The sequence below is a fragment of the Hyla sarda genome, chromosome 2, assembly GCF_029499605.1.
Source record: "Hyla sarda isolate aHylSar1 chromosome 2, aHylSar1.hap1, whole genome shotgun sequence".
NCBI lineage: Eukaryota > Metazoa > Chordata > Amphibia > Anura > Hylidae > Hyla > Hyla sarda.
The window spans coordinates 97,859,602-97,886,424 of NC_079190.1; the positions used below are offsets into that span (position 1 = coordinate 97,859,602).

Genomic DNA, 26,823 nt, shown 5'->3' on the forward strand with positions numbered 1-26,823 from the left:
GGGCATTCCCGCCATTCTAGTGGCTCCGGACTGGCCCAAGCGGGCGTGGTACGCAGACGTGGTTCGTTTGGTGGATGACGTGCCACCGCGCCTTCCACTTCGATGAGATCTGCTCTCTGAGTCCTCTTGCCACCCCAATTTACAGTCCCTGCATTTGACGGAGGTTCCGAGAGCTAGGGGATTCTGTCCCCAAGTAATTTGCACTGTGATCAGAGCGTGTAAGCCCTTTTCTGCGAAGATTTACCACTGTACTCGGTCTTATTTTCTCACTCCTTTTCTTCAGTTGCGTTCTGTCTCCCACGACTTCCTTCCTTCTTACAGTCGGGGTTAGAACAACACTTGGCTGTCAATTTCCTTATGGGACAAGTTTTGGCTCCATTCTTTTTCACTGTCCCCTGGCGTCCGATCCTCGTGTCTGGACCTTTCTCCAAGGCGTAGCTCATGCTACCCCGCTTTACAGGTCACGTGCTCCACCCTGGGATCTCAATCTGGTTCTCGGGGCCCTACAGGGGTCTCTTTTTGAACCTCTCAGGGATGTTCCTCTTCATCTCCTTTCTTGGAACGTGGCCTTCCTTATTGAAGTCACTTCTATTAGGAGGGTTTCGGAGCTGGAAGCCCTATCCTGCTGATCTCCCTACCTGGTTTTACACCAAGACAAAGTGGTCTTTTGCCCGGTTGAGTCCTTTTTTTACCTAAGGTTGTTTCTGCCTTACACCTCAATGAGGACATTGTCCTTCCGTCTTTTTGTCCTGCTCCTTCTCATCCCAGGGAGCGTTTGCTCCATTGGCTTGATGTGGTATGAGCTGTTCGGATTTACCTCTGTCACTTCTTCCTTTAACCAGTGTGACTCATTCCTTGTCCTTACAGAGGGTAGTCGTATGGGACATCCTTCGTCATCCTTCGTCACCCTTCGTCACCCTTCGTCACTCCTCTTTTCAGGGTCTCAGCTCTTTCCACTCATTCTGTCAGAGCCTCCTGGGCTATATGTAACAAGGCTTCTGCCTTGCAAATCTGTAAAGCGGCCACCTGGTCATCTTAACACCCTTTTACAAAATTCTACCAGGTACATACCTTTGCATCTGCTGCTTTGGTATGTCCCATGGTCTGTGTCCCCCAATGGAGCAGATAGAGAAAAGGAGATTTTTATGCTTGGAGGATCCATTGGGGGACACAGTTCTGGTTTCCTGGTTTTGTTGCCCATCCGAGGGTGCTTTCAGTTAATTTTTATTCTGTGGTTCCTCGGACGTTTTTTTTTCCCCCTGACCTGTCGGTCCTCTCCTACTGCTCTGGGACTAAACTGATTAGCCCAGCTGCCTGTGGGTAGGTATATCCTGCTGGGAGGGGCTTTTTGTTCACAAATTCCCCAGAGCTGAAAGAGTTCCTGAGTGTGCCAGCTGATTATCTTTTAAAACATAATTTTTTTTGTTTTTTTACTCAAACTACCGGCGCTTCTATGGGAGACAAATTTTCACCGTCCCTAGCAAATATTTGTGTTTGTGGTCAGTGCTAACCGCGTGCTAAGGTCTGGGAAGGAGTAAGAATGACTTACCTGTATGTAGTGAACTCGCCTTCACCTGTAATAAAACATTAAATACCAATACTCATGTATATACGGTTGAACTTGTGCCTGGAAACCGTGACCGAGGATCAGCCTTAAGAGGGCATCCCCTTTGTAAGGATTTATGAAAAAGAGAGGGGGGGAAAGGGTGGCTTTCGCCAAACGCAACACACGCACCTGGATGCGGGGCGGGGTGCGTTATATACCTCACGCCCCTCCCACAAATACAGCCTAATTAGGCTTCACACTTGTGGTCAGTGCTAACCGCGTGCTAAGGTCTGGGAAGGAGTAAGAATGACTTACCTGTATGTAGTGAACTCGCCTTCACCTGTAATAAAACATTAAATACCAATACTCATGTATATACGGTTGAACTTGTGCCTGGAAACCGTGACCGAGGATCAGCCTTAAGAGGGCAAAAATGAAAGACAGTTAAGTAGGGTATAAGAAAAGTGGTTTATTGAATTAAAGAGCCAAATGTTTAAACACGTCAGCCATCTCTACTCGGGGATCTGGAATATATGTGGCAAAGCAGCCTGAACTCCAACGCCCTAACTTCCTAATGATGTGAGGTGGAACCTTGTGTGCAGAAGCTGAGGAAGCTGCGCCAATGCGGAATGAATGGCCCGAAAACTTATTTGCCTCCAGACCCAGGGTATTGATCAGGATACGGACATGGTTACAGAACTGTGACGTGGTGAGTGCGGCTGAATTGAATGGCAGCAAAGGTGAATTGCCAGGTTTTGTTCCCAAAGCTTGCGTTAGACTTGATAGTACAGCCACGGGGCACCAGGGATTTTCTGAGGGAAAATATTTGATAATAGCCCCGCCCCTGGCCGTCTTCGTGACCTTAAGGCTTAGCTCAAACTGGCCCTCTACCCCTGTCAATTGTGATATGGCCAAGGCTGGTGAGTGTACGGACCTGAACGTGAATTCCCCTGGCCGGAGAAAACCGTAGAAGGCTAAATTGCGGCTTTTAAAACTAAACTGGGCATGAACCCAAACGGTCTCTTGTCCAGAAGGTCTGACATGGAACGGAACAATTCTGCTGAAATGGGAAGGCGGCCTGGGCTGGCAGGTGTTCTGCTGAGCTGAGCCCCTTTGAGTGCTGCCTTGATTGTGTGTACTGACATGATGGATGGTTTGTCAGGGTGAGAGAGGGAGATGAAATGTTGGATGCCGGCTAAATGTTGTTTGATAGTGGAGGGTGATAGATTGCGGGCTGAATGGCAGAAGCCTATGTATGATAGTATGGTTTGTGTATCGTAAGAAAACGGAATGTTGAATGTGGTGAGGAAATATTTGTATGAAGACAGAGCGGCGTCGTATGACTTCTTGGTGCTAGGAGCGAGAGATTTCTTTATAAGTTTAAGCGTGACATTTGAATAATGAGCTAATCCATCCTTAACGTGGCACATGGTGGTGCCGGATAACCCGCGAGATCCGCTTCGGGCATCACCTGGAAGAAAACATCTACTTTAGATCTAGACAAGGCATCAGCTGCCAGATTCACAACACCCGCCACATGTTTACAGACAAAATTGAACTTATGTTGCAGCGAAAGCCATACCAATCTCCTCATAAATTTCATGATTTCAGGTGACTTAGATCTCCCTTTTTTTATGATCTCGACTGTGGACACATTGCCACAGGAGAACTGGACCGTCTGTCCTGTCCAACTGTGCCCCCATGTCTGGGCCGCTGCTACTATGGGGTAAATTTCGAAAAGTGCTGATGTCTTGAGGAAGCTGGCTATGGATAGCACCTCTACTGGCCAGCGATCTGCCAACCAGTGACTGCCAAATATTGCAGCAAAACCAACAGATACTGATGCGTCCGAGATGATTCTGGGTGAATCATCCGAGACGGCAGGGATGAACATGGAGATCCCGTTCCATTGTGAGATGTAACTGTCCCACATCACCAAGTCGGCCATGGCCTGGGGGTCGAGATGGATGGGACTGTCTTGGGTAATACCTGTTGGAAGTAAGGCAAGTAGGCGGGAAGTGAAAGCTCTGCCCTGTGGTATGATCCGCATGGCGAAGGCTAACATGCCCAGTAGGCTCTGGAGCTCTGCCTTTGTGGTGACCCTGGTGACTGTGAATTTGTGTACCATTTCTTGTATCCTGTTTAGCTTCTCGGGAGGGAGGCTGGCCTGTAGTGAAACTGAGTCTAGGACAATACCCAAGAAGGTTAACCTTGTGGTGGGGCCCTCCGTCTTGTTGGGGGACACTGGAACACCAAGAAGAGAAAACAGCTGTAAGAGGCTGGATAGATCCGCAGGGTGAGAAGTGGAAGGTTCAAGAAGCAGGAAGTCATCTAAGTAGTGTAGAACGTGGTGACAGTTCCTAGTATTTACTAAAGCCCAGTGTAATGCTTGTGCGAGTTGGTCGAAAAGCCATGGGCTGCTCTTTGATCCGAATGTTTGGTTGCGAAATAGTATGTTTCTTGCCACTTAATGCCATGCCATTTCCAGAGATCGGGGTGTATCGGTAGTAATTTGAAGGCATCTGTGATGTCCGCCTTGGACAACCATGCTGCCGGACCTAGGTGTAGTACCAGCTGGATGGCCTGATCGACAGACGTGTATTTCATCGACACCTCGTTTGATGGAATCAGTGAATTTAAGCTAGGAATTGCCGAAGAATGGGGCGCGGACAAATCGTAGATCATTCTTTTTTTTATTACTGAATTTGCCCGTCACTACGCCCACCGGGCTTACCCGCCAACTTTCAAAAGGGGGTTGCAGAAAAGGCCCAATGATATAACCCCGGTCGAGCTCCACCTTGAGCAGATCTGATACTACATGGGGTTCCTGGATAGCTGAACGCAAATTTTTGCACTCTAAAGTGCACTGGGGTAAAGCCACTAGACCAGTGTGGAACCCCTGGGTGAATCCATTGATCAACCACTTGACCCAGCTTTGGTCGGGATGATCTATTAGTACTTGTGCCAGAGCCTGTATCCTGACCCCGCCTAGTCATGCTTGCCCTTTTACCGAGCACATTGTACTTGGGTGGGCCCTATAGCATAGGAAACATACATGTAACAATCTGCAATTGTTGTAATTACACGTGGTCAAATTGTAATTGTTGCAGATTTGACTGCGTCCTAAATATCGGACCGGCCGCCCTAGTTTGTCAACTGTAGGAGTGACCTTCGGATTGGAGCCTGACCCGGACGTGCCACCTCTGCTAGTGCTGGCCTCGGGCTGGTGGTTGCTGCACCAGGCTGTGGAATGGAAGATGGATTGGCAAGTCGCACAGGCCGGTGATTTCAGGCCTGCGAAGTGCTTGCAGAACAGCACTGTGTCCACCAGGCTCCAGTCGGTCATGTAACCGAATTGGCTGTGCGCTGCTGCCGCCTTGGCGGAGAATGATCGGTGGTAGTCGTAGAAATGACTTCCCCCGTACTTATATGAAAATTCCGTGATTTGATAGAGGTATAGATCCAGCTCCTCCCTACGTTCTGGCTTTGCCGAGCATATTATGTCCCTGTACATACTGAATGCCAGGACGAATTCTTGGAAAGTCAATTTGCGACTTAGCCTGGCATCCTTGCTCTTTAGTACTACTGACAGCTCACCGCAGGCGACTGTCTTTGTCTCCGTGAGGTCTTGAGACGTGATAAGCAATGATGCTAAGTTTATGTCTTTCCCCTCTAATATGTCCTTGCGGATAGAGGCAGGCACGAAATGAGCCGGGGCAATTTTGGGGGCTCCCTCGTGCGTACCTGACACTGTGGCTTGTGGGGTTGAAAGGGTAGCCCCCCTGTCGGGGATCGCCGGATCCCGGGTACTGCCCTGCTCCAGTGAATCCAGTCTGGAGTTGAACGCTGCAATTGATGACATCACGGAGGTCATTATGGTATGCAGTTCGTCAAGGGTAGCTGATGAAGACTGCCCTGGGCCTGTTTCCCCACTACTCCCTGCCCCTGGGTCAGCAATCAATAACTTGAATAGTTCAGATTTGCGGGCTGATGCCGGAAAAGGAACGTTCCTCCTACGGAGTTCCTCCATCAATTTCGGTATAGTCCATGAGCGGTACTTGGAGGACGTGACTCCGCGTTCGGAGCTTCTGGCAGGGGTATCTGGCACCGATAAAGGATCTTCGATATCTGATCCGTGAGACATATTGCCACACTCTGACCTGTCCGGTCCAAGTGGGTGCCGGGGAGAAAGAAGCGAACACTGTGAGAAAACAACGACCCTACTGATGCCCCTGCCACCTTTGATAACAATACTGACCTGCCACTCCCTAGCTGATACAACCAATAAACGTCCAATGACCGAAACCTAAGACAACAGAAGACATGTAATTTTAACCTGACCCCCAAAACATGGAAACTTGCTAGAACGGCAGGTGCCCCGTAGAGACAACTGTGAATTGAGCCTGATGGCTCTTAAGAAGGGGGAAGCGTGCAGGTATTGTTGTATGGTGCCATAGCCGAGTGTGGTTATGTGACGGTGTTGAGGCCTGTGCCTCCGTGTGTTTATGGGCCGGTGCGCATGTCACAAGGATTAGGATGCAACATGTAACAAGACTATTGCTCCGAAAACGTGTCGGTAACAATAGCAACCGTGGCTTCCCCTGAAGAACGTGTCAGGTATAGCGGTAAAACCACGGTCTATGTGTAACAAAACGACGTGACCCAGAACCTGGCGGCGGTCCTGTGCAGAGGCCCCTGGCTCTGAAGACGTGTCAGAGTCAATGGTAAGACCGACTGCCTATGTGAGAGCTTGTGTGCTGTGGGCCGAGATGTTGAGCGTGACGATAACCGTGATTGTGACGGAACTCATACTGCTCCGAAGGCGTGTCAGTAACAGTATTGAGGCGGTTGCTCCTGAAGATGAGTCAGGATGTATCAGTAGTCCGATGTAAGATTTATTGATTGCTCTGAAGACGTGTCAGTAACAATAAATCTACAGTAATCTCCCCTGGAAGGCGAGCCAGGATATCGGTAACAACTACTGCCTATCCTTGATCATTGTGACACATGTGGCAGTGTGATTTGTGACAACGAGCCTGGCAACCTAAGCCTCATGACTACCGATGACCTGTTACCTATCTGTGGTATTCAACCCACCTGATCTGACCTGATGACAACTGTCCACGGCAAGGACACGGACCGTGCTGTAACTTGCTTGAAACTAACAACCCGTGCTGTGTGACAAACAAATTTAAAACAACTGCATTAGATTCTAACAACGTGCCTGTGAATGGGATGTATCCAATCATACTTATCATCATCATCATCATTTACTTGTGTCATATCTACACATTGTGGTTGTGACAATATGATACGAGTGCCTGATTGTTTTGGGGAACCTATAGTGATTCTGGTAGCATGACTCGTGACCCAGTTGTGAATCGGGAGCTTGCGCGCATCTGACTCTGAGAGTGGTTGTGTAAGCTGACATGCTGGGGAAATGGTTGACTGCCGTACCGGCCACCGGCAACAACGCTTGTTGCCTTGGACCGTCCCTGACCGCTGCCCCCCCCCAGACCTGCCGGCGCCCTGCGGGACACCCGCGGCGGGCGGGTGAATGGCCCCGCCGCTGATGCCCCACCGGACCCCCCCCCCCCTCCCTCCGGGTGGAGCGAAAATGCCCCGAATAACTAGAGTTGGACCTGTAGCCCCCCTGTGGTACGGTGCTGGCCCCACCCACTCAGGTGCCTGCCGGGGATCCCCCGACCCCCCCCCCCCCCCCCCCGGCCGGCATGGGGGACGCTGACTCCCCGGGCCCAGCAAAGGAAAACGCGGAAATTAGCCCCTGCCGGTATCCCCGCCGGACCTGGCAACACGCCAGACCGACAGGGATACCGCGATTCTCCGTCCAACCAACTGCCGATCGTAGCCGTACGTGGACGGCGCCGCTCCATGTGAGCCCCCATGGAATCGACGCCGGCCCCGCACGGCACTCGGCCGACAAACTACGCCCCCCTCCAGTTGTGAGGAGAAACAGGTGGGCGGAATTCCCGGCTTGCTGGGGTTCGCCCCAGCCCGGCGAGGGAGATGCAAACGGAGCACCCCGACACCCCCGCCGGACACTAGACCGACAGGAATGACGAGACTCCCCGTCCGCACCGCCCGGGTGCCGAGAGGTGCGTGTGGATGGTGCCGCTGACCCCCAACCCCCCCCCCCCCCCCGAGATCCCCGCCAGACAACCAGCAAAACGAGACAGACGCTCCGGTACCCGCCCGGATCCCCACGTGAGTACCGGCTCCCTGCACTGAATAGTGCGGGATCCCTCCCCTGTTCCCTCCCTGCTGCCCTGGAATGGGGAAACATTCGCTAACGTGACACGTGGGCCGGCCACCGGAGCCCGGGGAAACGTGAGACCTCATAGTGCAGACATTTGAAAACCCCATAACGCATGCCTTGCGGCGGCTTACCCTACCGAGATGGCGCTTCTTCTCCGAGATGGTAGAAAACAGCTTCAGCTTGGAAGACGTGGGAGCTCACAGCGGTGCACAAGTACAACCGCCAAACGCAACATACGCACCTGGATGCGGGGCGTGGTGCGTTATATACCTCACGCCCCTCCCACAAATACAGCCTAATTAGGCTTCACACTTGTGGGAGTTCCATTATTTGTTTTCCCCCAATATTTTTTTTGCTGATGGTTTGATCTGGTACAGGCTCTACATAGACGACCTCATATATTTATATGGGGTTCCAGTGTAGCATCGGTACCAGATTTTGTCTCTTTTAATACCAACCCCTGCAATCTTTTACGGTCGCACATCACAAACTCTGTTGTCACCTTTAACTGGGAATGTATAGGAAGCAAGAGTAGTGTAGTATAATGCAATTCTGTGTGCCCGCTCGTGTCACCCACCGCACGTCATTAAGAATTTGACGGTGCGTGAGATGATACAGGCATGCAAAAATTGGTAAGTAAGAATACGGAAGCACTTTGCCTCAAAAAAAATTTCTGCTGTAGCTAGACACTGTTCTGAAGTTCACAATGGTTCCTTTTCATCTTTAACCTTTTCTGAAATCAAGACAGTCAGTCCTCCCCTAAGAGGAGGTGACCACAGGCAGAAGCTGTTGAACAGAGAAATATTTTGGATTCTAACGTTAACCACGAGTCCCATCTGGTCTGAACAGATGCCAAGATGTGATCTTACATTTTTGATCTGTCTAAGTTCAGACCACTGGTTCTTTGCCGTATATCAACCTCATGTTTTTGTTGTTTTACATATACTTTTTATATCTTGTATGTTTATTACTTAAACTTTTTTTTTTTTTAAGAGGATTTGAATAAACTTGGAAGTTTTATTGTGAAACATGTACATGTGAGGGGTTAACGGTTCCTCCGGCCCACAAGGCGTGACCCGAGTGAATTGTTTCCCCTATATAAACCTGGGTATCTGTGTAATCAGTATATGACTAAGAGCGCACCTGCGCTTGAAAAGCGTCATTGTCTACCTGTCTGTGTATTGGCCTGAAATAAAGCTGTGATTTGAAGCATCCTTGAGCTGGATTTTCTCCTTCTTCTGCATCGCATTGGTGTGCCATCCACCACTTGCATCCGTGCTCCGGCCATTATGTTGGGGGGGAGCTGGTATAGCTCTTTTTTTTTTTTTCCCAATTTTGTAGGATAGTCCCTTTTAAGAAGCTCAAAGGACCAAATCATCCATTATAAAATCTTTTTATTGGTCAACTATATGCATTGTGTAAAATAGAAGGTTACTGTCCTCCAGCAAGGTCCTTTTGTGTAGATTTATGCAAAGAGTGAATGTAGTTTATGCAATAAGTATCCAACCAGTTTTGTTCTGTAATATTGGGTAAAAATAGAAACATTTATTTAAAGTAACAATTATGAATACAAATGTAGCCAGTAAGAGTTAGCTGCAGGGCCCTTGCAGATGCTCTCAATGTTAGGATATAGTATTAAAACAGAGTACGGTATTGATAGGGTAAAAGATTTACATATATCGATTTAAGAAGCACTAAATAGCAAGTGTATTTTCAAAAATATATAATATAAATAAGATCACTTATTGGTACTGTTATGTCTTCTATGAAGACTACTTTTAGCTTGTTTCTGTATGGTATAAATTATACATAGGGTGTCCGGCATGTGCCGTTTTTGGAATTTCTATTAATTTATACAGTACTGATGAGTGAACTTATTTATATATGTGAAATATCTCTTTCTCTCCTCTGTGCAGGAGATCAATAGGTATTAGATCACTGTAATCCCAAGGCTTTTTCTTTTCCCTTAATGCTGACAATTTTATTATAAATGTTTTATTATATTTATCTCCATAAATTATCTCTGTATTTCTATTTTTTTCTAATATCCACTTTCTATTTAGTGCTTTTTTTATTTTTATTTTTACCAATTAATACACAAAACATATATCACTTACATTATTGGGGGGGAAAAAAAAACCTCTACAAAAACAGAAAAGAAAACTCTTTCACTCTCCCTTACACCCTCAATACATTCATCCCCTAACATTTGGACCGCTTCTCCCTTTTCCCCCCTCCTACCTACTCTATCTGTGTTGCAAGAAAATTTCTTCTACCTTACACAATTGATTCCCAAAGTATTCCCAAGTTTTATAACGCTTACCTTTTTGGTTTTGCTATATTTTAGCCTTTCCAACCATAAACTTTCCATAATACTTGTTTGTTTGCAAGATGTTAGAAAAGCCAGTATTCCCCAAATAGTAGAAACTCTCAATCGCATTCCTTGTTACAGCTAGTGTGTGGAAAATTATAATATATATATTATAGATTTTTTTTTTTAAAGAAGTTGATTCCAGCCCTAGTGCCATTCCTGGGCCCCATTTAATATTAACATCTTCCCCCAACAGTACATTCAATAGTGGGTAAATCTTTCTCTATGATTTCTGTATCTCTATACAATCCCACCATATATGTCTTAATGAGCCATTTGCTGTATTGCAACGCCAACATAGTGGGGAGTTTCTAGTGTTAAACTTTGCCATCATAACCGGGGTGATGTACCATCGGTACAACAATTTACGTGATGATTCTTAGTGAGGCGCACAGTGAAAAACTTTGGATGGAATAGAAAATATTTTGTCCCATGATTCATCAGAAATAGGGGAGCCCAGATATTTCTCCCATTTCACCTGACAGGCCATTTTTGTCAAAGAAGCTAATCGTAGCAAGGCTTTGTATGCTCATGAGACTTCGCCCCTTATCCCTTTCTTCCTAGGTCTTTTCCCCACTGGAAAGAGGCCACACAGTGACGCACTTGAAGGTATTTAAAAAAGTCTTTAGATGATATTAAAACATTTAGAAATCTGTTTGAATGGCAGTAAACAACCTTCTTTACTGATATCCCCAAGAGTTCTAATACCTCTGCTAACCCAACAGGATAAATCAGTAGCTGCAATAGGTGTTGAATTAGTGCCATAGGAACATCATTATAAGGGTCTGAGAACTTGGTGTTTCAATGCATATAACCACATTTCTGGGCATCCTAACCCTCCTTCTTTGATCAGGCGATATATTTTAGCTGCAGTTCGAGGTTTCTTATTTTGCCAGATGTATAGTTCAATAATTTGTTGAATTATTTTAATTACCTGCCTTGCTATCTTAATTGGATAAATTACGAAAAATTTACAGAATTTTAGGTAGCAACACCATTTTAGTTACCGCTATCCTCCCCAGCCAGGAAATCAGAAGCTTAGAATAAGCTGTAATATCAGTGTTCAACTGGTGTTTTAATGTGTCTATATTTGCTCGAAGAGAGTAGGATGAGAACAAAGCCAGTTTGATACCCAAATTAGTTATAGACTCTTTTTGCCCATATAAAGGGATATTTTATTTCTACCTGTGTTTTGGTTTCTTCATTTGTATTTAGCAGGAGAACAACAGATTTAGATGTGTTTGATGTATAATGACTTACTGCACTAAAGCGTTACAACAGATCCATTGCTGATAGTAAGCATCTAATTGGATCTGTACATGAGATAAGAATATCTTCTGCAAATAAACTTATGCGATGGTCACTTTGACCAACAGGGATGCCCCGTATCCCCACCGAATTCCGAACTTGCTGAGCCAACGTCTCTATCGCAAGAGCGAATAATAGTGGAGACAAAGGGCACCCCTGTCTCGTACCATTAGAGATGCAAAACCTTCTTGATATTGCACCCTCCGCACATACCCATGCACTTAGTACCGAATATAGGGCCATGATTGCTGTTATCAACCTAGGGGGAAAACCAAATTTCCCAGTCGCCATGACATCACCACCTGAGAGGACTCTGCCCCTAGGGACAGGAAACCTGAGGATAAAATTAAGAACCATCCTCCTCTGCCTCCGTGTCTTTCCTGTCCTTGGAAGCCTGTCTGAGTCAGGAATCCCTGTCTCAGGCGTTGGGATAGATATGCTGAGGGCTCGCCCAGGCTACAATCCCTGTAGTCTCGTGGTACTGGGGGAAGCGGGACAGTGCCCGCGGGTCATATATGATTAGTTCCCCAGCGCACTGCGGCTGATAATTCATTCGGGGGGGGGGTGGAAGTATGGTGGTAAGTGGGAAATGAGTGAAAAAAACGTGGAACCGCCATAAGTTTGAAAAATACCGTGATACACTATTTTGGTCATACCACCCAGCAATACATTCTCACCCTATATTATTGGTGTTTTCTTGCACTTGGTGGGTGTTCACTGCTTTTGGTGTTTAATTGATATTTTATTGTGAATGTTTATTAAGAAGGCTCTTCTGGTCTCTGACACTCACTGAGGCTGAGGAGGAGGGTTCTTCTTTTAATCCTCAGGTTTCCTGCCCCTAGGGGTGGAGTCCCTCTCTCAGGTGGTACTGTCATGGCTTGGGGAAACAGAATTACCGGTGAGTGATTACCGGCTTTCCCCAGCACTGACTTAAGATACCCCCAGTGGACCCGGTTGAATGCCTACTCTGCATCCAGACCTAGCAGGAGAGAAGGCATCTGACCGCGCCTCACTCTATCTTTTTAAGGTTCAAAAGCTGCCTAGTCCCGTCTGATGATTGATGTAATTTCATAATTCCTACCTGGCCAATATTAATCAACTTAGAAAGTACGTTACTTATTCTGGCTGCTAATAATAATTTGGCGTATAGTTTAATATCCTCATTTAATAAGGAAATTGGCCTGTAATTGATAGGGGATGACAAGTCTTTACCCTTCTTAGGCAACAAGATTTTCTGCTGCTTCCAACATTTCCCCCATTACAGAACCTGTTTTTAAAGATTTAATTAAATAAATTGGTGAGGTACGGGAACAGTTTGTCTATATTTGTTTTATAAAATTCGCTTATCAAACCTTCTGGACCCGGTGACTTAGCGAATTTTAACAAGCGAACCTGTTTCACTATTTTCTCTAGAAATCGGTGCACTCAAAATTGAGCACTGAGAATCCGATAGGGTTGGTAGAGCTATTTGCAATAGAAATTCATTTATCATCTTTGTAGATGGCTGTATAGTGTTTGAAACTTCCTTTAAGTTATACAACCTTTCATAGTAGCTAGTAAAGGCATCTGCACCCCTTTCGGATCATAGACTCTTATACTCAAAGGTAATGTTATATAAGGGATTCTATTTTGTCTTTCCTCTTTTTTTAACTTGTCTTACCAAATAAGCTCCTGGCCTATTGGCCTATTTAGTGCTTCTAAACGATATATGTAAATATTTGACCTTATCAATACTGTACTGTTTTAATACTATATCCTAAAATTCAGAGCATCTGCAAGAGCCCTGTAGCGAACAGTCATTGTCTACATTTATATTTACTTTAAATAAATGTATCTATTTTTACACAGTTTTTCAGAATTAAACTGATTGGATACTTAAAACTTGCGGCCCACAGCCCCCTTCTTGACAGCAAAGTTTAGTGTTAATGCGGGCCGCGTCAGAGGCGGACTAACAGGTCAGGCACTTAGCACTCAGACACTGCCAACCCCGGCTCATAAGTTACTCAGGGCCCTTTAACAGCGCAGGGGCATCTGGTAACAGACGTGCATGCTGGCACATCTGTTACCAGGAAGGAAGACGTTGGTGACATCACGAGGCCCCACCGGATAGGAGTGCAGCGGAGTTCACGTCTCTCTGCACCATTTCAGGCTCCCACGCGGTGCTAAGGGGATGCCAAGCCTTTTTGCCAATGTTTCATGTAAGATTATTGGTTATGGTACAACATGAGTTATAAGTTTGGGTCAGCTCCTGAGCCATAGGGTTTATTGGGGGAACCTGGGCTTTGTAGTTAGTAACTGCAACTCCAACCATGCCCTGATACAGCCTATGGTTCTGCAGCTGACCAAAACTACAACTTCCAGCATGTTGCACTATATAGTAGTACAGGATGGGTTTTGGTGCAACCTGCTGGCAGTTGTAAATTTGGGTCACCTGCAGAGCCATTGGCTGTATCAGAGCATGCTGGGCACTGTAGTTAGTAACTGAAATTCCCAGCATTCCTTGACACAGCCTAGGACCTTATTTTTTTTTATTAGGAATACTTGATGTTGCCCAGCCTCTACCTCCAGCGGCCCCCAGATTATTTAAATTTGAGACCCCTGATCTACACAAAGGACCTTGCTGGAGGACATTAACCTTCTCTTTTAACCATCATTTAAACCATGTCTATTATTTTACTTATTATATGCAACATGTGTTACTCTTTCTGAACCAAAGCCAGAGGTACTGCTTTTGGACATAGTATTAGAAGGTCATGTAAGGTGACAGAGTAGAAATTAAGTAAGGACATGGTTATACAGATATAATGTATGAAGTGGTGTCAGGGTAGTTGGATTAAATGCACTAAAATAGTCTGGTTATCTGCCCGATAGGTGTTAATAAAAATATCATGAATCCACTCTGTGATGAAAAATACCATATGCTAGACTCTAGATGTCAGATGCAAAGTACTGGAACTGCCAGAGTAAAAAAAAAAAAAAAACGTTTTATGATAACACATAGGTTTTACAGTTTATATAGTCACTGATCAGCCATGAGAATAATACCACTGACTGGTAAAGTGAATAACAATGGCGCCTGTGAAGGGTAGGATGTACAGTATTAGTCAACAAGTGAATAGTCCATGCTTTCAAATAGAAACCTAGAATGTGTCGGCAGATAAGAACCATTTGGCCCATCTAGTCTGCCCAATAATCTGAATCCTATCAATAGTCCCTGGCCCTATCTCATATGAAGGATAGCCTTATGCCTATCCCATGCATGTTTAAACTCCTTCACTGTATTTGCATCTACTACTTTGGCAGGAAGGCTATTCCATGTATCCACTACTCTCTCAGTAAAGTTATACTTCCTGATATTACTGCATAAACCTTTGCCCCCCCCAATTTAAAACTATGTCCTCTTGTGGTAGTTTTTCTTCTTTTAAATATGCTCTCCTCCTTTACTGTGTTGACAGTGTTAAAAGCCTTACTAAAATCTAGATATGCCTTGTCTACTGCCCCTCCGCCATCTATTATTTTAGTCACCAAGTCAAAAAAAAATCAATAAGATTTGTTTGACATGATCTCCCTGAAGTAAACCTATGTTGTTTTTCATCTTGCAAACCATGGGATTTTAGATGTTCCACAATCCTATCCTTTAGTAGATGTTCCATTAATTTTCCCACTATTGATGTCAGACTTACTGGCCTATAGTTGCTTGATTCCTCCCTACCACCTTTCTTGTGAATGGGCACAACATTTGCTAATTTCCAATCTTCCGGGAAGACTCCTGTTACCAGTGACTGGTTAAATAAATCTGAATTCAGGTAGAAAAAACAGACATGGTCGCACATCTACATATTGTGTTTTGATCAAATTGCTTCTCAGCAACAATTAAAAAACTAACAGGTTGTTAGTATACATTTTGATCAAAAGGTACAAGCCCACTCGCCACGTCAAGGCCACCTAATTTGAGTGAGTCCCTAACGTCCCTAGCATAAAATGGTGTAGCACTGGGCTGCGACCTCCACCGCCGCGTCACCAGTGCCCACTGGGGGAACGACCCACTGGCAGAACGGCCCCAACGCCACTCAAACCAGTCCATGGGTCGCACCTCCCCACAGACACGGTGCCACGGCAGCAACGGACGCCTCACAGCACCACACCAGTGTGAACAGGGTGTAAAAGCTCACTTACTATGCTCTCCCAGTCCGACTGGGAGGCTGCTAGGAAAGAAAAGGCCCTTGTGTAGCTAACTACTACTTATATAGGGTTGGGCTGAGGGGGTGGGGCAGAGTGTAGACACATGTTAAAACAAAAAAAAGGGAGGGGATAGAAAACACAATGTGAATTCAGGTAGAAAAAAAACAGACCTGGTCGCACATCTATATATTGTGATTTGATCTAATTGCTTCTCAGCATAAATTCAAAAACGAACAGGTTGTTAGTATCCATTTTGATCAAAAGGTTAAATAAATCTGTTAACGGTTTTGCTAGCTCACCACTAGGCTCTTCTAATAATTGTGGGTGTATCCATCAGGCCCCTGTGACTTATTTGTCTTCATTTAGACAGCAAAGGTAGAACCTCTTCCTCTGTAAAGACGATACATCAAACGATTCATTAGTCTTCCACCCTAATTGAGGTCCTTTTCCTTTTTTTATATCTGTAAAAACTGAACAGAAGTATTCATTAAGGCAGTCCGCTAGCCCTTTATTCTCTTCTACATTCCTTCCTTTGTTTTTAATTTAGTTATTCCTTGTTTTAATTTCCTTTTTTCATTTATATATCTGAAGAATGTCTTATCCCCTTTTTTCACAGACTGAGCTAGTTTTTCTTCTGCCTGTGCTTTAGAAGTTCTTATAACTTGCTTGGCCTCTTTCTGCCTGGTCTTGTAGATTTCCCTATCTTCATTGCTCTGGGTTGTTTTATAATTACTAAATGCTAGCTTTTTGTTTTTATAATATTGGCCACTTCTGCTGAGTACCACAGTAGTCTCTTCCTTTTTCTGCTTTTACTGACAAGTCTAATGCTGTTGCCTTCAATAAAGCGTCTTTTAAGTAGTAGATGATGTGTTGGAAGCAGAAAAAAATAGGAGCACGTAAGGCAGTGTTTTCCAAACAGTGTATCTACAGCTGTTAAACCTGAAGAACTGCTGCCCTCTGCCTGTATACTCGCCAGCTTGTCCTACACTAGGAGGCGAACACGCCAAATATCAAGCCATGCCCCTACTTTAAGCCTTGCCCACCGAAATTATCAGCAGGAAAGTCCCTTAGCCGAAAAGTGTGAAAGGGCCATTTCGGCCGATAATTTTCGGTGGCCGAAATTTCAGTGCATCCCTACTTATAACTTTTTGAGGTCACACAGACATGTCCGAAATTTGATCGGATGGGGTGTCAATTGCTAGATAGAGCTGGCAGAAGCATGCAGTTGTGCACTTCATTTACTGGCACCCCTCGATCTGACTTGTTGCAGGAGACTGGTTCTATTGTAAATCTATGGAGTCCATCTTCTGCAACAAGTTAGATCGATTGGGGAGTAAAGCACTAGGTTGTTGCTGCTTCTGGCTCTCTGTAGTGATTGATGGGGAACTTTGCACCAAGACCCTGACTGACCATGTCAAACAAGTGACAGAAACAATTTACTTTATTCTTACTAGAGAGCGCAGTCTGTATGTTTGTATTTGCACTTTAAGACAAAGAAGGGCATCTTGTTGGCCACAACAATGAAAAATAACAACAAGAACCTTTATGTGGATATGTGCACTGGTTTAATACACCCAAATAACATAATTTTTTTCCCCCCTTCCCTTGCAGGGATGGCTGGCTTCATGGCAGTGGTGGCTTATGGTCTTTACAGAATCCGTAGCAGGGGGGACCAGAAGATGTCAGTACATCTCATTCACATGAGAGTGGGTGCCCAAGGCTTTGTTGTTGGTGCTATGACTTTTGGTAAGCATAAGTTAGCCTTAACTTTGCCTATATTTTCAAACCACCAATAATATGCACACCACCAATAAAATTTGCCATCATTTTATGAAATGGAAATACCCATAATAAGAGAATAAATATAGCTATGTTTTCACCGGCATCATGGTTTTTAATTTTTTTCAGGATCCGTGAAGGATCTGATAAAATATTACAGCATTTTGCACTCTTATTACTGTCAAATAAACGATACGTTCTCATTATCAGTGGTGGTCCCAGCAGTCAGACCACCAGTGATCAGACTCTCGTCCCTTTACCCACAAAACAGACATATAACCCAAGTAAACCCCTTTAATTATATACAGTATCTCACATAAGTCAGTCCACCCCTCACATTATATATACAGTATCTCACATAAGTCAGTCCACTCCTCACATTATATATACAGTATCTCACATAAGTCAGTCCACTCCTCACATTATATATACATTATCTCACATAAGTCAGTCCACTCCTCACATTATATATACAGTATCTCACATAAGTCAGTCCACTCCTCACATTATATATACAGTATCTCCCATAAGTCAGTCCACTCCTCACATTATATATACAGTATCTCACATAAGTCAGTCCACTCCTCACATTATATATACAGTATCTCCCATAAGTCAGTCCACTCCTCACATTATATATACAGTATCTCACATATGTCAGTCCACTCCTCACATTATATATACAGTATCTCCCATAAGTCAGTCCACCCCTCACATTATATATACAGTATCTCCCATAAGTCAGTCCACTCCTCACATTATATATACAGTATCTCACATAAGTCAGTCCACTCCTCACATTATATATACAGTATCTCCCATAAGTCAGTCCACTCCTCACATTATATATACAGTATCTCACATATGTCAGTCCACTCCTCACATTATATATACAGTATCTCACATAAGTCAGTCCACTCCTCACATTATATATACAGTATCTCCCATAAGTGAGTCCACCCCTCACATTATATATACAGTATCTCCCATAAGTCAGTCCACTCCTCACATTATATATACAGTATCTCACATAAGTCAGTCCACTCCTCACATTATATATACAGTATCTCCCATAAGTCAGTCCACTCCTCACATTATATATACAGTATCTCACATAAGTCAGTCCACTCCTCACATTATATATACAGTATATCACATAAGTCAGTCCACCCCTCACATTATATATACAGTATCTCCCATAAGTCAGTCCACCCCTCACATCATATATACAGTATCTCACATAAGTCAGTCCACTCCTCACCTTATATATACAGTATCTGTAACTCTTTACTAATAGCCCTTCCTTTCTCCAAACTCTCTCCTCTCCAGTCCATCCTTAATGCCGCAGCCAGACTCATCTTCCTCTCCAGCCGCTACACCGACGCCTCCTCCCTGTGCCAGTCACTACACTGGTTACCAATTCAGTCCAGAATACAGTACAAAATCCTCAGTCTCACACACAAAGCTCTCCACAATGCTGCACCTCCCTACATCTCCTCTCTCATCTCTGTCTACCATCCTACATGTTCTCTCCGATCTGCTAATGATCTCACACTAACATCTTCTATAATCCGAACTTCTCACTCCCGTCTCCAAGACTTCACTCGTGCTGCAACGGTTCTCTGGAATACTATCCCTCAATCCCTCAAACTCAACAACAACATCCATAGTTTCAAACATGGCCTAAAAACACATCTCTTCAGACAGGCCTATAACAGTCTCTCATTGGCCTCAACATATCCTAAATATATCCCCACACCTCTTGTTTGAATAGTTATTGTGTAATTTTATGTCTGATACTTGTCTTTGTTTGTACCCCATAATTTTAAGTGCTGCGGAATCTGTAGACACTATATAAATAAATAAAATAAAATAAACATAAGTCAGTCCTCTCCTCACATTATATATACAGTATCTCATATAAGTCAGTCCTCTCCTCACATTATATATACAGTATCTCACATAAGTCAGTCCACTCCTCACATATATACAGTATCTCACATAAGTCAGTCCACTCCTCACATTATATATACAGTATTTCCCATAAGTCAGTCCACCCCTCACATTATATATACAGTATCTCACATAAGTCAGTCCACTCCTCACATATATACAGTATCTCACATAAGTCAGTCCTCTCCTCACATTATATATACAGTATCTCCCATAAGTCAGTCCACCCCTCACATTATATATACAGTATCTCACATAAGTCAGTCCACTCCTCACATATATACAGTATCTCACATAAGTCAGTCCACTCCTCACATTATATATACAGTATTTCCCATAAGTCAGTCCACCCCTCACATCATATATACAGTATCTCACATAAGTCAGTCCACTCCTCACATTATATATACAGTATCTCACATAAGTCAGTCCACTCCTCACATTATATATACAGTATCTCCCATAAGTCAGTCCACTCCTCACATTATATATACAGTATCTCCCATAAGTCAGTCCACTCCTCACATTTTTGTAAATATTAAATTTTTTCATGTGAAAACACTGAACAAATGGCCCTCTGTTAGGCTGCATTCACACCACATTTTGTACATACGGGTGCCGGATCCGGCGGGGAAAGGGGCAAACCGGGCGCTCCCGTACCCCAGCCGGATGAGCCCGTGACTTAATTTACTTTATTGATCCGACCGGAGTCAAACGGTGACTCCGGTCGGCTCCGTTTTGACCCGTATGCGGTTTTGGACCGGACCTAAAACCGTAGTATACTACTGTTTGACTCCGGTCGGATCATTAAAGTAAATGGAGTCACGGGTTATCCGGCTGGGGTACGGGAGGGCCCGGTTTGCCCCGCCCCCTGCCGGATCCGGCACCCGTATGTACAAAACGTGGTGTGAATGCACCCTTACAATGTAAAGTAGTGAGTGCAGAGCCTGTATAACTCTTTAATGTTACGTCCCCTCAAAATTTCGCATCACACAGCCATTAATGTCTAAACCTTGGCAACAAAAGTGAGTACACCTCTAAGTGGAAATGCCCAAATTGGCGCCAAAGTGTCATTATATTGTGTGGCCAACATTATTTTTCAGCACTCCCTTAAAGGGGTACTCCGCCGCAAACATCCTCTAGTCAAATTTAAGCCGGTCCTTCCGCTGGGTACACCTGCGATCTCCGGGCCGCCAGCTGCGGCATCAGGGATGCCCCCTCTATTTATGTCAATGGGAGGAGGCGTGTCGGCTATGACGTAGCATTAAAAATTAAACGCCAAACCACACTTTCTTGCTTTTTTCAATTGCTTTAGTGAAAATCTTTCATAAATTCACAATGTCTTTAGCAAATATTGCAAAAAGTTGACATTACAAAATATCAAAAAATAATAATTCACCAAGGTGCACCTTCTACGGACACGCTAGACACTCTTCGAGCTGCAGGAGATTTTCAGCCCATGTCCGGGCTCCCTTTAGCTGGACGACCTTCCTCTCACGAAGGGGGAACAGACTGGAGCTTGCGTCGACACTTTACGATGTTTCGGAGACCACGCCTCCTTTTTCAAGTATCCCTAACATGCTCCCATCACCACATTAAATAGGTATGCTACTCTTGCGAGAACTTATCTCTAAGAGCAAAAATAACCATGTTTAAAATCACATACATAAAAATGGAACTAAGAACAGCATCCAAGATGACTTCTTCTCACAGGTAAGCTCCAAAATTGCATGATTCATATTCAGTGTCTCGAGCCAATATACTTCACGTTGCAATAATCTTTTCTTTACATCATCTTCCGTACTACTTTGTATTTCTTCTATTATCATCCACCTTAATTCACTTATTCTATGGTTCTGTTCGACAAAATGTCTGGCAACCCCCGTTTCACCATATTTGTTATTTTCATCTATTGTTTTTTTCGCAAGTGCATTCCGGATTACACAACGATGTTCAGTAATCCGGAAATTACACATCGCATCGTTTGGCGCATGTACACCCTGCCACAAGGGCATTTGAGTAAGTATATGACTTGTTTTGTACCCACATTTGAACTTAAGAAGTTTGACTTTAAGGTAGAATTTTTTTAAGTTCTGAAGGAGTCTAAGATAAAAAAAAAAATTCTATGATCTAAATAGAACAGGAGGGAATAGAAATGTTGATACATTTTAATGAAATTCCACCCTCATTGAAAAAACGCAGTCAATTTGACCCTAATGTGAATTGTCAGTTGTTGTATAGCTTTAAAAAAAAGCGGTAATTACTGAAGTATGTGAAAAATGGGATAATTGTAGTTTCAGATCTCCTTCTAATTTAACGGTATTGGAAAAAAGAGCCCTTAAAGACTTGGTGAAGGAGGATAGGGTGATAATAAAGAAGGCCGACAAAGGCGGGGCAACAGTTGGGATAAACAATAGTCTCCGGGGTGGACTCCATACTCTATCCCCTAGCGGTATACGTGGATAGGTTTTTTTTTTACAAAAGATCGTGCAGAGACTTGAGAATTGTCTGTGTGATACGAATGATTTTCTTGATCGCATAGAGAATTTGGAAAATACTTGGTTATGTACGCTTGATATCAAGAGCTTATGTACTAATATCCTGACCAACGAAGGATTAATGGCAATAAGAGAGGAATTGTCCAGGGATGCTTGCTTGGACAATTATAAAATCCAATTTCTAATGGATCTTCTGGAGATTATACTAACAAAAAATTATTTTCGCTTTGGTGAAGATTTTTTCCTACAATTACGAGGCATTTTGATGGGGTCCCAAGTGGCCCCTTCCTTCGACAATATTTTCATGACTAAATTTGAAGAGCTGTTCGTCCACTCTCTCCCATATAGTAGACACGTCTCCACGTGGGTTAGATATGTGGATGACGTGTTTGCTATGGGAGGGGGTCACGTGATGAACTGGATAGATATGTAGAAACATTAATGTAAATTCAATGAATTCATGACATTGATTCAAAGACCAATCTCCAGAGTATCTATTATTTGGATGGTGAAATTTATAAGGAGGGGACAAAGCTCCAGTCCACTTTTTATAAATAAATAAATAAAAAAAAGGCTGAGAGAAATAATTCATTATGTAGAAATAGCTTCCATGCTCCACAGACATTCAAGGGAATTCCTAAAAGTCAGTTTGTTAGGGCTAAACGATTATGTAGTACTGAAGAAGAGTATGTTAAAAATAAGGAGATGCTAATTAAAACATTTGTTGAGAGAGGCTATAGGGAGGAGGAGGTAAGAAAAGTGGGAGAGGAGGTACAAGAGATCCCAAGACATCAGTTAAAACAGAGAAAAAAGAAAGGTAAAAAGAAACAGATTGATGAATTTGTGTCCTTGGGTACTTATGATAAACATGCCCGATTGATCAAAAAATACTATAAACACATACTGGGGTCTCCTTAAAGCAGATACAAAATTCGGTAAGATGTTTGGCAAAATGCCCCGTTTCACATACAAGAAAGGGAAATCACTTGCAAATAATCTCATGAGGTCCGATGTTAAAAAGAAGAAAATGTCCAAGCAAATGTTTTTACAATCTAAAAATAAAGGTACGTTTGCATGCCTTTCATGCACCAATTGTTCTGGTATTATTAAAAGTGACCACATTGTCCATCCATTATATGGAACTAAGTTCCCTATTAAGGGTTGGTACAAAAAAGTCATATACTTACTCAAATGCCCTTGTGGCAGGGTGTACATGGGCCAAGCGATGCGATGTGTAAAGTTCCGGATTACCGAACATCGTTGTGTAATCCAGAATGCACTTTTGAAAAAAACAATGGATGAAAATCACAAATATGATGAAACGGGGGTTGCCAGACATTTTGTCGAACAGAACCATAGAATAAGTGAATTAAGGTGGATGATAATAGAAGAAATACAAGGTAGTACGGAAGATGATATAAAAAAAAGATTATTGAAACGTGAAGTATATTGGATCGAGACGCTGAATTCATTGAACCCTAATGGGCTTAATGAATCATGCAATTTTTGAGTTTATCTGTGAGAAGTCATCTTGGATGCTGTTCTTAGTTCCATTTTTATGTATGTGATTATAACATGGTTATTTTTGCTCTTAGAGATAAGTTCTCACGAGAGTAACATACCTATTTAATGTGGTGATGGGAGCACGTTAGGGATACTAGAAAAAGGAGGCGTGGTCTCCAAAACATCGTAAAGTGTCGACGCAAGCTCCAGTCTGTTCCCCTTCGTAAGAGGAAGGTCGTCCAGCTAAAGGGAGCCCGGGCATGGGCTGAAAATCTCCTGCAGCTCGAAGAGTGTCTAGCGTGTCCGTAGAAGGTGCACCTTGGGTGAATTATTTTTTTTTAAATATTTTGTAATGTCAACTTTTTGCAATGTTTGCTAAAGACATTGTGAATTTATGAAAGATTTTCACTAAAGAAATTGGAAAAAGCAAGAAAGTGGTGTTTGGTGTTAAATTTTTATTGCTACATGGATTCTTAGTGAATTGTGAGCCCTCACTATAAAAAAAAACGTATTACACCCATCCAGGTGTGAATTGGTGACATACATTTATTTGTTGGCTATGACTTAGCCGTCACGCCTCCTGCCATAGAAGTGAATGGAGGGGGGGTTTTCCCCCGCATCGGCAATCATCGGGCACGGTGAGGAGTTCACTCCGTGCACCGAATGACAGGGTTCTGCGCCGGAGATCGCAAGGGTCCTCTAATTGAACATCTTATACCCTATCCTTTAGTTGGGGGATAAGATGTTTGCAGCGGAGTAATCCTTTAAGCCTCTTGTGCATGGAGTTCACCAGAGCTTCTCAGGTTGTAACTGGAGTCCTCTTCTACTCCTCCATGACAACACGGAGCTGGGGGATATTAGAGACCCATCTTCCATTTCAGAATACCCCATAGATTCTCAATAGGGTTTAGGTCTGTAGACATGCTTAGCCAGGCCATCAACTTTACCCTGTTTGTTTAGCAAGGCAGTATATACTGTATATGAAAACACTTGATATTTAATGATCCTTTCTTTTTCTGATTTAGGTGTATTATATTCAATGTACAAGGAATACATCAAGCCTCGCTTTGAAGATCATTCTGAAAATGAGAAATGAAGTAAAAGCAGAGGCTGCCAGGAACATGAAGTGTCTGCATAGACCTGTCTGGTAATCGGCCTTCTGAGCCCTGGACAAGCTTAATAGTATTGTGTTTTAGAACAGTTTTCTCACTGATTTACCTCTAATGTGTAACTATACCACATGTTGGTAGTTTTATTGACTGTGTCATGTACTAGTATATCCTCTCTTTTCTTGTAGTACTAGCTACAAATTGACTCGAATTTCCCAATTCATGGTGCAGAAATACTTACAGTATTGGTAGGTGAGGGGTTCACTACATTGGCACAATACACTTGTATTATAGCAAAGATGAAGATAAGACCTCCCATTCCAACAGTATCCATCCCATTCCCAGGGGTCAAGTCCTGAGGATAAAAGTGTGGGAACTCGTCCAAGATTTTAACTCAAGGGCTGGTCCTGCAGGACTCTTTCTAATGGGAACAGTTTCCCTACTGTGGAAAAAGTGCAGGAACTCCATTCCCATACATTCCTGCAGAACTTAACCCTGCCTATTCCTCCTATTATGGTACTAGCGAGTCCTGCATAACATCTTGTTACCCAGTAGTAAAGGTGATTGGTCCACCCAGATCTGGGTCCCCTCTCTCCAAAGGCATGGCATGCCTCTGTGGGATGTACACCCTTTATATTCCATAACCTATTTGTGGTTCTTTTAATGCAGTAACCCCTGTCTCTTTAATGTTGCAGGTAGTATACCTAGACTGCTATGGGTTCACTATGTGCAAAGTATAAATGAATTGTCCTGCCATATACTGCTTATCATCTGACACATGAATATACCCATTAGTTGTAGATCAGTGCACAAATCTGTGATGTTCCAGTTGAATTTCCACTTGTTCTGTCTTTGTGTCTATTGTACATCACCAGCCACCAGTACAGTGAAATTTCCTTTTATGCCTGTGGGTGACCCGAAATGCAGAGTGAAATATTTATAGGATTACTTTAGTCTAGTTTCTTTTAAACTTTAATATTTTTTCTTTTTATGCAGTTTAAAAAAACGTAAAAGCAGCTTAAAGTATATTTCTGTACAATGGATATTTCTAATAAATGCCAGTGCTGGTAATCTGAGTAGATGATTTTCTTAGTCTAGTGTATTTGTTTTTAATCCCTAGGTATGAAGTGGACTTGTTTATATGAAAAATTGGTACAGTACTGTATTATTCAGTGAAAGTCGAGTGTGCGATAGAATTTTATTGTTGTCTTTAGAGATGAGCGAACTTACAGTAAATTCGATTCGTCACGAGCTTCTCGGCTCGGCAGTTGATGACTTATCCTGCATAAATTAGTTCAGCTTTCAGGTGCTCCAGTGGGCTGGAAAAGGTGGATACAGTCCTAGGAAAGAGTCTCCAGCCCACAGGAGCACCTGAAAGCTGAACTAATTTATGCAGGATAAGTCATCAACTACCAAGCCGAGAAGTTTGTGACAAATCGAATTTACTGTAAGTTCGCTCATCTCTAGTTGTCTTCACACATCTAATATATTGACGCGTAATATGGGATTGTTCAGTTTAAAAAAATCTCAAATCTAGAGAAACATTTCCCACAATGCTTAGTGTTATTCTGGCTTTGTACATCCTATGCCCATATGGATAAGATGTATGATCACAAGGGTCCCGTCGCTGGGGACCCCCGCGATCTCTGTGCAGCCCCTTGTATTCTGTGCCGGGCGCTGCCTCAGAGACGGGGACGTGACGTCATGGCCACACACCACAGTGATGTCACACAACACCCCTCCATTCATGTCTATGGGAGGGAGTGTTATGGCAGAATGCCAGGGGCTGCACTGAGATCTTAAGGGGCCCCAGCGGCGGGACTCCCTGCGATCATACATCCTATTCTCTATCCTTTGGATAGGGGATAAGATGTTTAAAGCCGGAATACCCCTTTAACTATAAAGACATTTAGTAGTAAATATATAATACAAAATGTCTATATTCCACAACAAATTCTGCAACGTTTGCTGATTAATTGTACATTGACTTCAATAGTGAAAATCCATAGTAATCTGCAGTGTTTCCACAGCATAAGTTGACATATCACCAGTACTGTAATGCACTGCAGGTTTTCCACATGTAAATTCACAGTGCGTTTGACACATGCGATGGTACCATTCAGCCATGCCTGCAGGTTGATCATTGAGCCTTTTTCTCTTCCGGCACACGTGCACCTGTTATTCCATCCCAGCCGCATTTAAAGAGGTACTCAGGAGGAAGAAACATGTTTTCAAATTAACTGGTACCAGGAAGATAATTTGTAAATTTCTTCTATTTTTTTCTAGTGCTTATCAGC

The 26,823-nt window shown here is 43.5% G+C and overlaps 1 protein-coding gene across 5 annotated transcripts in view; it reads left to right on the forward strand.

Moving 5' to 3' along the window:
- HIGD1C (HIG1 hypoxia inducible domain family member 1C) overlaps nt 1–25,610 on the forward strand; it is a 91,391-nt gene extending 65,781 nt beyond the window's left edge. For all 5 annotated transcript variants that reach the window (XM_056562650.1, XM_056562648.1, XM_056562647.1 and 2 more), the window contains 2 exons: nt 17,296–17,430; nt 24,443–25,610. In XM_056562650.1, the coding sequence (XP_056418625.1) occupies nt 17,296–17,430; nt 24,443–24,513 (206 nt within the window). In that variant the 3' untranslated portion in view covers nt 24,514–25,610. The remainder of the gene's footprint in view (nt 1–17,295; nt 17,431–24,442) is intronic.
- Nucleotides 25,611–26,823: the final 1,213 nt, after the last annotated feature.